Source organism: Ambystoma mexicanum, chromosome 6p (assembly GCF_040938575.1).
Source record: "Ambystoma mexicanum isolate Mex_15411 chromosome 6p, UKY_AmexF1_1, whole genome shotgun sequence".
Taxonomy (NCBI): Eukaryota; Metazoa; Chordata; class Amphibia; order Caudata; family Ambystomatidae; genus Ambystoma; species Ambystoma mexicanum.
Window position 1 is genome coordinate 693,403,384 of NC_090935.1, and position 12,481 is coordinate 693,415,864.

The following is a 12,481-nucleotide window of genomic DNA, read 5'->3' on the forward strand; positions in this document are numbered from 1 at the left end:
TGCTCTTGTCCCAAACCTACCCATATTCTTTGAAAATATTTCCGCCTCTGGCCCATCACCTTGCATGTTCACAGAGGAGTTGCTCACCTTTGACCTCGAACCAGGGAAGGATCCTCAATGTGCTAAGAATGATTACCTCCGAACCTTTTTCATCTCAGGTTTACAAATGTATATAAAAGCACTTGATTTTGAAAACGTAGGAATGGGGACCAAGTTAGGAAAAAAGAGAGGGTAATCTGGGCATGAAACATAAAAGATATATTTGGAGAGATAGACGTCTTTGTGAGATGTCAGTAACATGTCATTATATTTACCAAACAAAGTAATCCAGAGGTTTGCTATACACGTCTTTATTGCACAAAATTGCATTTCAGGGAACGCTACATACAAATGTCCTATAATTCACAAACCAGAAAACCATCACCTAATAGTGTTGCCCGCCCTTGTTACAAGGACCATTTCAGCACAGCTGGGCTCAAGTCGAGGGTACAGAGCGTCCACCCACTATTTTCAGAGGGTGGACGCTGCCCCCCTGAGTATTTTAGAGGCCATGTGTATAATATTTAATTAACATCCATTGCTGTTATTCATCTGTCGTCCTTGTGACTTGAACCGCGGTCACCCAGTTAGCAGGCCGGGTTCTTCATCACTGCACCAGATATGTATAGCTGATGAAATAGGCACAAACAGGGTGTAAAAGCAGACAGGCAGGTCGCAGCCTGGATCTGTATAGTAACAGAAATATTTACTTTAAATTTGTTAAGACTGAGTGTGGGTGGGTGCAGTGGCGCACGAGAGCTATAGTGGAGCCACTTTTATTTGATTCAGTGTGGCCTGGGCATGCATATTCTCCGACCACTGTCAGTGGCACTGAGTTAGGGTGTGGTAACGGTTGGCGTTGGCCTAGCTGAGCTGAGAAAAAGAAGAAGCAAAGTGGACCTGTGCGTGTGCTGTGTGGCCTTCCTTGCTGAGGTCAGTGACGCTGTTTGGTAAGTGAACTTCTCTTTCTTGTCTCTGTCTTATGCGTGTGTGAATAGGGCCTAGTGTGATTAATTCATGAACCAAACTAGTTCTCTGTTGGATCTCCCCAGGTACAGGGCCTTGTTGCCTGCAAGCAAACGACAACATTTTCACAAATGTTATGTGGGCACGTTATTTCCATACACTGCAGGAAGAAACAACTCTCACTTTTACCGAGTGTAGAGGAGGTCCCAGACATGGCCTACACCCCAACCCCACAGAGTGAGGTGCCAGGAACATACTCGCCAAAGTATGTGACGTAAGAGGAACAAATGAGCCAGCAGAGAGCAGCTCTAGAACTCTGCCCAGTGCACATCAGAAGAGCAATTCCTGTTGAAGTGCCTATAACGAGAAAAACCTTGGGCAGCCTGGTTCCCACTGAGACAACCGTACCAGCAGTTAACACGCAATGAAGACTACTTACAGACTGTCCCCGAAGAGACCCAAAGAGCCTTAATGGAAGGCAAATAGCGACGACATAAGAACCTGGACAGTCATACAGATGAACATAAATGACGAACGAAAGTTGACACACAATGGTGAAACGTTAGGAATAAAGTTGTAATGGACGTGTAAGAGAAAAGACGGTAATATAAAGAAACGTAACCAATAAGTGAAATAAACACACGTAACTGACTAAAATGCCTGTAAATAGGCTCGGAACGCAAGAAGCTAAGAGAACAATACTGCTTGCAATGCTTAGTAGAAGAATAGAGCGGCATGCGCCAACTATATATCTACCTCAATAAAGCACACTATACAAGTGCGACTCCATTTTGAAAAAGCAGAATTAAGCCCAGGCTGCAAAGGGCTAGCAAGGCCAAGATTCATATTCCAGCCAAAGCCAAAGGGAAGAGTGGAATCGAAACTTAGTGAGAAGTAGCTCATTCTTGGGAATTCAAGGTCAACCTAAGGAAGGGAGGAGAGAGGCAGCTCCGGAGAATCGAGACTTCAGAGCATAGCAGCCAGCCAGTGAAGGACAATATAAAGAGGCCCCAGGCAGATGGCGAGGCTACGGGAGAATCAAATACATGAATACAAGGAAAAAGCAGCAGGTTCACGGTGAACAGACACGTGACCAGCCAAGGGCGAAGAGGTACCAAAGTCTGATGTCACCCAGAACCCGAAGATGCCATAACTTTCCCTGATAAGAAGCTACAGTTTCGAGGCCCCTCAGCCAAATAATTGACACATAGCCCTAACTGGTTGATGGAAGGGAGGCAGGGTGATTCTTGGGGCACAAGCACCTGGGTGTCTATTCTGCATGCTGCTAATTAAAGTAGAGATTTATGCCTAGGGGTGTAACCCACCCAATCACAATGGACCGAATAATCTAGGGTCCTATAGCTGTAGGACCAATTAGACGTTGTGCTTGTAGTGACGTCTATCACGAGTGATGTAGAGAGATGGGCGTAGACTCCCACCTAATAAGAGTTATCCAATCCCTACGCTTCGTTACCATATACAGATATAGCACCTATACTTAAGTTACCTTTTCCAACCAATAGAATTGCATGATAAACTTATGAGTGTTACACGTCAATGATGACGATTTTTGGGTATAACTATTGCTGTCTGAATGAAGAATTTGGAAGTTGAAGCTAGACAGGCAATCGCATCACTGTTGATTACCTTTTGTTTCCCCGTTTTTTGTACTTGTCATTAAACGGACTTCCCTTTGCCAAACCGTTGATTTGTCCTCATTGATTGGTGATGGAGTAAGTGAATCCCGCACCCCATCCTCTTCATGGTGCGGCTATCTTGTTTAAAGCTGCATGGTGGCAAGCTCTGAATCTCATGGGCCTGTTTAGAGATCACTTTGTCCTCCAGTGCACGACTTTGGCAGCTCAGAATGTGTTTCCGCAGTCGCACTGAATGTCATAAAGGACAGCGTGCTAATTTTGTGCCTGTTTGTCTTTGAGTTGTGATGAACGGTATTGATGGATTTAGCTTCCTGGTTCAAAAGGTGGGTGAGTATGAATAAGTGACAGAATGGCTCTGGTATAGATTTATTATTGTGACTAATCACCTCACGGTTTTGTCCAGGCCAATTAGATAAATTGGTCACAGTCATCGTCTATTGTGCAGCAACATTAGAAAAGGGCCATGTGCTGCTGATTGCCTGTCTGCTGGCCCCATCCCAGCAAAAGTAATTTAGAAAATCCTCATGAATAATGGCCAGCCATGCAACGTCATTTAGCTGACTGAGCTGAGACCCCCTGACCCCTGCAATGTTAGCTGAGGTGTGGGGCTTCCATGCACTTTAACAGTTCAAAGGATCAGGCAAATGCTTCTGATTGCATTTTGTTTCTTCTGAGGCAAATCTACTATCTGCTTGGCTCGGATGATCTGCCCATTTCCCAGAGTCACAGCCCTCCTGAGAGTCACAGGCTGCATGCCGGGCTGTGCAGCCAGTGCTGTAATGAACTCCACAACATGTTTCTTTTGTCATCAGCAGCAGAGCCTTTCTTATGAATGATGGTGAATTTCCTACTGAAAGACCACCAGTCACCTTGCAAATCGTGTCAGTTAAAGCAAGCAACACAATAAAGCACCCTTTGAAAATGTGTTCATACCCATAATGTGTAATAGCTTGATATGCTAAAAAGTTAAATTTGCTTTGATGTCCTTAGTTGAATGTTCTTAAAACCATAACACGCTGGAGCTTTGGGACAAATCTCCAAACCTAAGTTGTGTTTACGACACAACTTGCTTTACTGTGTGTCTTAAAGCGCTGAAAATAAAGTGGGTAAATAGATATTTTGCCTTTTGCATCTTATAGTTTTCCATTGAGGATGTGAAAAATAAAGGCACACTGATATTATTGTGTCCCTACATGCTGCAATTATGATTTACATGCTGTTATGATGGTTTACTATTTGTGTATTTTGCAAGTAAACTCCATTGGTTACTCTGTACAGCGTTTGGGTGTTAAGTTAAATAAAAATACCAAAACAAATAATGCAATAGGTATTTATTTTTTACTCTTAGGTGAGTGTTTTGTCTGAACTGTATTAAAGTCATAGTCCCAATTCCTGCATAAAGCCTTTTTTTTGGTGTGGGTGAAACAAAACAGAGTCTATGTCAACTGATTCTCTGGCTTGGATGCAGCACAGGAAATGCAGTCTACTGTGGCCAGATGTGTGTAGTAGCCCATAACAAGTACACAGTGCAATTGATGTCACTTCCGCCGAGGTCATTTACGCTGAGGTCACTTCCCTTTGGCTATGCTAATGAGTCCCCCTTTTTTTAAGGCTTGACCACTGCAGCTCAGGATATCTGTATTTGCATAAATATTCAAACAGGTATTTGCATTTTCACTAAAAACAAAGTATAGAACATAGAAATAAATGAAAAAAAAAATAATGCAAGGGGAGATACAGAGACACGTTTTCATTTGTACAATTATCGTCTTTGTAGTCTTCCTGTAGCTGTGAACCAAGCCTGTCATGTTTCTGTCCATGTGTGGATGTTGGGATCTCCATAAGGCAGGGGTCTCCAAACTTTGGCCCTCATTACGACCCTGGCGTTGGACCATGGTGCTAATAGGCCGGTAACTTACCGACTCTGCCATGGCGGAATGGGGAATTAACACCCCATTCGGAGGTTGGCGGGGCGGTAATTCCCCATGCCGCCATGGCCCTTCCCCATTCCCATTTTTGCCCCATAGGGCTCAATGGAAATGGGGAATGCGCTAAGTACGGTGGCGCAAATTGCGGCACCGTACTTAGCACCAAGGTCCCTTTGTGGGTTGGTTTTTAACGCCTGCAAAAAGCAGGCGTTAAAGTCTCCAACCCGCAAAGGGACCTCGTAATCAGGCGTTAAGGGTTTAACGGCGCCGCCACCTTTCACGGTGCCGTTAACCCCTTAACGCCTGGGTTGTAATGAGGGCCTTTGTGTTAGCAAGAGCTACTTGTAGTTAATGTTCAATAGCTGGGAGCTACTGGTGATGGCTACTGGAGTGTTGATGTCCATGAATATGAGAATGTTTTCAAATATATTTTGGCCGATTTATTTGCTCCCTTATATAAAAAAAAGAATACCATATGGTTTTACCATGTTAATAACTTAAAAATATATATGTATTTCATTCTTTTTTATCAGTACCTGTCTCCTAAAAATTGTCAAGCATATCAGAATGTGGAAAACCATTCAAGACATTCAATGTGAAGGCTGACTCTGCGGTATCAGGTAATAATATCGCCATATATATGGTCGCCGTAAATAATATCGTCGGGAAAATGTTGTGGCGATATTATTTGGGTGACCATATATATGGGGACAGGGGCAAAAAAAAAACATTTTAAAAAGAAAAAAAAAGAAGAAAAAAAAGAAAAAAAAAGTTTGGGGGTTGCGGGGGTGTCCCCCACATGTTCCATGCAATAATGTCGCCACAAAAAACGGCCATTTTTCGGCGATATTTTTGCATGGCGAGATTTTTGTGGCGACATTATTACATGGAACCGACTCTGTATGACATCCAGCACTGCTCTGTTTTCTGGTGTGTAGCTTGCAAGAGCAACATAACTCAGATGCTGTCCCACGGGATCAATGTTTTGATTTCAGGAAGTTCATCTCTGAAAAAGGCAAATTCGCAGCGATAGGCAATCACAGAATGAATTGCAATATGTAATAGATCAACAGAGTGACGACAATCTTGTTACTGTATGTAGACTCCTAGTTTGGAAGTAAAGATGGCACCTTATGGTTTTACAAGTACAGATCCCTGCTCGCAGCAAAATGGCATATGGATCATACATGAGAAACGTCATTACTCTGTAGATGAAACACATCATGTAAAAAGTGAAACGATAAGTCATGAATGTGCGGTATTATTTCATGAACTCTTTCAGATAGTTTCCCTACATTTGAAAGTAAATGTAATCGTGCATTCAAACACATATTAAATCACACAACTAAATACCCTTCCCAGGTAAAAACCTGCTTGTATATTTATGTGCACCATAAGAAAAAAAGTACATAATAGGTAACGAACATTTTCGTTAAATATAGGGTTAAAGAAATGTACCATTATACTGTGCACACAGGAGCAACTGGGTAACTTATTATTCCATCCATCAATACATCTTGAAAGACTTGAACGCATGAACGACATCCGGCTATTGTTTAATTGAATCCACTTTTCCATGAAATTTTCACTGGACGGTCCATTTGTGCCACTGATTCAAAAGGTATGAATGGAATGTAAGGTACCTTGACTCATTAACCTAGATAGCAATGCAAATGTCAATGGGTCACCACATGCAACGAACACGTAATCACTCGGATCGACTGCCTTTTAATATTGCACATGTTGATGTGTTTTGTTGTTTTCCCTAAACATCTTCTGTCCTTACCAAGCACTTTCGAACTTATTGAGTATTAATATACCAGCCACCCACATTTAATTGGTAACCTGCAGCAAGGCATCTGCTAAGAAAATCTTGCTCAGCATTAATAATTCAGATACTCATGAAGACAGAACGCATGAAATAAAAAAAAAAGGCACTATCGGAAAATGTGCTCAGAACAAAAAGGATCATACTAATATAGCATAACAGATTGCTTACAACAAACTAGTGATCAACTTGAAGCCAGGAAAGACATTGCTAGGAATTATACTTGCACTTACCAACCTCCAGAACATTGGAACAGTTGGGATTGGTGAAGCCATCAGGACACTCGCAGGAAAAGGAGTCATCAGACAACCCTGTCACACAGATGCCTCCGTTCTCGCATGGGTTCGGGTCACAAACATCACCTTTAATTTGAAAATAACACAGACATTAGATATGAAATAGTGCGGATGATACTTGTTGTTTGATGAAAGAAAAACAACTCAAATTGTAATTAACTTTCAACAACAGTGATGTGTAGGCTCAGTTTGAAATCAGACAGACACAGCGCGGGATGCTCGGTTTGCCTATGATGTCACTAGGAACTACTGCATGGAGTATAAGCCCGTTGTTGATATTTACCCTCATACAATGTACTGCAGAGTTTCGTGTTGATAGATATTCATTATGATTTTTTTTTTTTCAAAACCCCCAATTTTCGGTTCTTTTGTGGTAACTGATACGTACAAGGGTATCACATTTTTGGAAGAAAGAAACGGTTATATAAATTTGAATAAGAGAACTTGATTCAGGAACAGTTTTTTTGTATACGAAATATTGATCGACAATTCAGCATAACATTGTATATTTTGTTACAGGTCTCAAGAAAGTGGTTTGTGTGTTGCACTTAGTTCTTGTGGACAGTATTTGATAGGGCAGTTGGTTGTAGGTGGTTGTTCAGTAGTTTTATGTAGTATGTTTGGCAGGGTTGTGTAGACTGTTTAATAGTTGTTGATGGATTGCAGGTTTTTGTTTCCTCATATGTTAGCGAGGCTTGACCGACCAATTGTGGTGCATTCCTCATTTGTTTATTTCTGGTAAGTTTCAATGATCATAAATCTGCCTGTGGCAATGCAAATGAGGGGCCTATTTTTCAACTGTTCTTGCTGATCTACAGAGACCTGCTTTCAACCTTGCTTGGTGATCCATGGAAAATCTGTTTTTAAAATTAACATTAAGTGAATGCTTGCTTCCTTTCAGGAGCCACGTTTCAAAATAAGTAAATATGTTTGCCTTCCCAGGGCAGCTATCAAGGGGCGAGGTCTTGCATTAAGCAAGGAGGAAACACTGCAAATGTGCAAGGATGTTGTGTTGCAGCACGTGCAGAATTAATTGGCACAAAGGCAAAGGCAGCAGGAAAAACACCAACCAGCCAATATGTTGCCACCTGCACAGGTATGGCAAACTTTCAGAGGATGGCAACATCAGTGGGCAGTACATCACTGACAGCTGTTGACAGCTTTGAGAGCAGTGAGGACAATGCATCGTTGGAAGTTGGTTGGGCATCAACAGGTAATAACAGGTCATAAACAGGAACAGACAGCTGACAATCGGCCTCACAGATGCTTGATACATCCATGGGAGGAGATGATGACCTGTTACAGTATTAGAAAAGTAAACAATTCATCTAGGCAACAGCACGTGTGTGAGTTGCTTAAGAATCGCTATGCTGCACCACTGCCAGTGTGAAAACTGGGATAATTGTAAGTGTGGCCAGGCTATTGTCTACAATTATAGGGGAATTCTAGCAGTTCTGCATATTTGTTGACTATGAAATAGCTGCCCTTTGCCAACACACTGAGTGAGCTGATGATGATGATGATGATGATTATGATGATGCATTACCAGGTACATGTCAGGCACTGAAATGTAGGCCAGGGTTGATTCATGGGCCATGCCGTTGGAAAACGGGCAATGGTAGTAGTGTCCGTTGTTATTTAGTACCCCTATTGGGAGCATGGTATCTCCCAGGAGCTTGTGGCAGTAGCCATGTGACTAATCTAATAAAAAGGACCGAGCGGATTCCCTCCCAGGCAGTCTATGTAATCCGTGTGAGCTGTCTCGTTACTTAGGCAGCACCATGCTGGTGCTGCATAGTCTGCTGAGGGCCTGCCCTGGCAGGCCCTCCAATGGAACAGTGCCCCTGCTGAGCAACGCTGTCCACCATGGCTGCTAGCAACAATGGTAGAGCCCCTGCCGGGCAACCCTACCATCTGGAGTCGGTGCCCCTGCTGGGCAACACCGGTGCCATCCAGCCATGTGGGCCTGGGTGCCCACAGGCCACAGAGCAGTCTGTGTACACACGGGCCTGACTGGGTACCCCCAGTTCCTGAGCTGTTGGCTGGGTGCCCCCAGCCTGGACGCCACGTCGGGTACCCCCAACGTATGCAGGGTGATCCCTGCTCTCCGAAGTCTGGTGCGTGACCACAGCCTGTAAGTAGCTGGGTGTCCCCATCAAGGATTGACCTGGTCTGGGTGTCCCCAGACCAGGACATAACATTCGTGACCAAGAGGCCCTGAATAGTTGTTGACTTAAATACTGATCACACACTTGCCAAACGTTGTTCTGTTCTCACACAAGGCACAGCCACGCATTAGGCTTCTCGGTTTCTTTCATAGAGTACAGGGAACTTCTTAAGTTTCAGAGTTATTTTCACAGGGCAAATCACCCACCACGTCTCTCTGGTATTGTGACAAGGCAAAAACACACATTAAAGTTCTTGAATTTTTCACAAGGTGCAGATACCCCTTAAATTGTTCAGTTTTTTTTTTCTCTATGGGCACAGTTAACTTTTAAGTTTCTCTGGTATTTTCAAAGAGCATGACACCCACTAAGTTTCCCAGGGAATGTTCACATAGCACAGCAATCCCTTTAGGGTCTCAGTGTATATTTTACATGGTTCAATGTCCACTAAACATCTCAAGCTCTGTCCACAGACAATTTTATAGAGTTCTCTATATTTCCCACCAACTATTGCTACTCTCATGTGTGAGGACGTCCTCTTACCTCATGTATCCACCATGACTGCCTCAGTCCACCTCCCTGCACAATGCCCTACATGAGGGAAGAACATTGAATCTCCATTTCCCTTGTCAGGCAACCCACCACTTATGTGTGGTCAACTCCCCAGTGCTTAAAAAAATGTGCAATATAGGTAGTAGATTACCCATTGACAGGACGTTAAGCAGGGTGTTCTGCCCAAAGCTCAAAGATGCATACTGTCTGTAAAGACACACAACCACCAGCTGCTTGTGGGGGCAGTACTTGCAGAAAAGGGGCCAGCAATGCGCTACTGTTGCTGATGCCACTGATGCCAATCTGGTAAACTGGACAGATGTAGGATATGGTCACAGCATGCCCAATGTATCTCACATGCTACACCCCATCTCTGGAATGTATACAGACCATGCTCCTCACCGCTGCTGTGTAGGATATTGGGACCTGCAGGATTGCTGACCGCTGAGGATATGTGCACCTGATACCACTTCCTGTGCAATCAAAACATGTATTTTCCCATCACTATGGTCCATAGGTTGTGAAACTCCTTACTGCTTGCCTTGTGCTCCAGCCTGGACCAATTCCCATAGTGCTCCACTCCAGGCTGAAAACCATAGACTCCTCTCCTGTGATGGTCTTTCCTGCTGGCAGGGAAGAATAGGCTCATACTCGGCAACAATAATAATAATAATAATAATAATAATAATAATAATAATAATAATAATAATAATAATATATTTCTTACATATCACTACACACCCATACGTCTTAGAGCGCTGAAATAACCCAATAAATGATTACCCCACAGTGTGGTAGTCTTGTGATGTGTGTTGGGGGTTGAGGTCACCATTTCCTGGGGATCCTCCTTGTTGTCCCTTCTGTAGCTGCAGCAACCAGATTCTACTCCCCCACATCTTATCTTTATCTGCTCCTCCCCCTCAAGTAGGACCCACTCCTGCAGCAGCACCTACACAGGCTGGTCCTCAACCTAAGCATCCCCCTGACACTCCTCCCACTTGTTCAAAACAGCACCTTTGCATTGATCAGTGGAGACAACATCCACCTCTAAGCCCACCACACATTGAGGACCCACACCAAGCACTTTCTCCAAGGTACTTGCTGCTGTTGCCCCTTTTTCCCACGTGACAGACATGCCTCCCCATGACCCCGGTGCTTCTTTGGGTGCATGTCCATTAGGCCCTCCCTCCCCTTTCTCTCTGATAATTACCCTCCGGGCCTCCTCCAATAGCTCTAACTCCTATTCTACTCCTCATCCCTTCCCCAATGCCTCCACCTCCCCACAGACTTGAAAAATCAGTGGTGCTCGGGGGCCTGGGCCCATGGACCAGTGCCCACAAAGAGCATGAGGTTCCCCTCCACATCAATCATGCAGCAGATCCTCCTCATTCTTGCCCTTCCCCTCCCAGCACCACAGGCATTGGAGGACTACCACAACAACCCAGAATGTTGTTAATGTGCGAACTCGAGAACCCAAAGCTGTGTGAGAACCCACAAGAACCAGCACGACCACAAGTGACCCACAGAGACAAAAAGGGAACACAACAATCCTACTCCTAAAACTGCAATCATTACTATAACTACAATCCCAAAAACAACTTCTAAAATACAATAGAACCAAATAGTACACATCAGACACAGAGAAGGCACAGGGCCTCATTACAACTCAGGCGGTAAGGGGTTTACGGCGCCGTAAACAGCGCCGACCCTTACCGCCTGAGTACGAGGTCCCTTAGCGCCATGGCGGATTTAACACCTGCTTTTAGCAGGTGTTAAAATCCATGGCGCTAAGGGACCATGGAGTTAATTACGCCACCGTAATTTACGGTGGCGTAATTAACGCCTTCCCCACTCCCATTATGCCCTATGGGGCAAAAATGGGAATGGGGAAGGGTAAATGGGGATTGGGGACTTACCGCCCCGCCAAGGTCAGAATGGGGCGGTAAGTCCGCCAACCACCATGGCGTAAACATAGTTTACGCCATGGTGGTAAAGTCACGGCCCAGGCGGTAACTTACCGCCTGGGTCGAAATGAGGCCAACAGTGTTGGTTTTATATGTATTTTAGGTGAATTAAACAGTTGCTTTTGGCTTTTCAATTTTTATAAAAGGGCAAAGAAGTTGAAAAGCAAAAGAAGAAAAAGGAAAAGAGGAAAAAGCTAAACTTGTATTGATGTGTGAGGAACTGCCATCTTGCTTTTCTGAATGTCATTAATAAAACGATGCAGGTAATTGCATGTTACAAAAGGTTGTCTGCTAAACAGACCCCGCCTTTCATAGTGCTACATTTGAAAAGCATTGTGTACACCTGTGTCCTGTTCCACTGCATCAGTCTCCTGACCTTCTGATGCTGCTTTCTACAGGTCCACGGCAGGTTCAGAGGTCACAGGTGACCTGCATTACAGCTGCTGCGATATCAAAGCCACCGCAGGCAGAGATCACATGCGAATCTACACCTCTAATGCAAAACTATAATAATTATGCTACACTATCACCCGATAGTAGGATACTCTGGAACTATAAACCTTACTTGAGTATTGGTATGGTGGCTGGTATTTTACATAATATTTATATGATGTAAGTCTAGGAATGTTCGAAAGATATATTACAGCCAATTACATTAAAGAAGATAACTTTGCACGTTAGGCTTTACGTTGCTTCAGACATCTGTCTTTGTAGCACTGCAAAAAACAGCTCAAAACTGCCCCTTTTTATCATCCTAGTTATTATTCAAGCTCTTTTGCTGAGGCCTCAATAAAGTACACAGTTATTAGAAACAGGTGTTGACACTTCTATACTGATAAGTTGTCAGGACCGCTGAGATAAAGATAGAACAAAAGCTGGTGTCATAATAATGTGCACAGATAGATGGAATGAGAGGCTGATCCCAGAAAGAGGGATGTCTGTTGTCCTTTACCCATTCCCCAACACGACTAGAACACTTAAGTGGCAGGTATACTAGGGTGACTGAAGTCCTCGATTCCACAGGATCATTTCAGGCATGTTCCTCCTTTCCTGTGAAACACTGTGGGATCTTGCCATGCTTGTTT

The 12,481-nt window shown here is 43.8% G+C and overlaps 1 protein-coding gene across 2 annotated transcripts in view; it reads right to left on the reverse strand.

Moving 5' to 3' along the window:
• EDIL3 (EGF like repeats and discoidin domains 3) overlaps positions 1–12,481 on the reverse strand; it is a 1,821,558-nt gene that overhangs the window by 1,342,454 nt on the left and 466,623 nt on the right. For both annotated transcript variants that reach the window (XM_069627581.1, XM_069627580.1), the window contains one exon: positions 6,653–6,781. In XM_069627581.1, the coding sequence (XP_069483682.1) occupies positions 6,653–6,781 (129 nt within the window). The remainder of the gene's footprint in view (positions 1–6,652; positions 6,782–12,481) is intronic.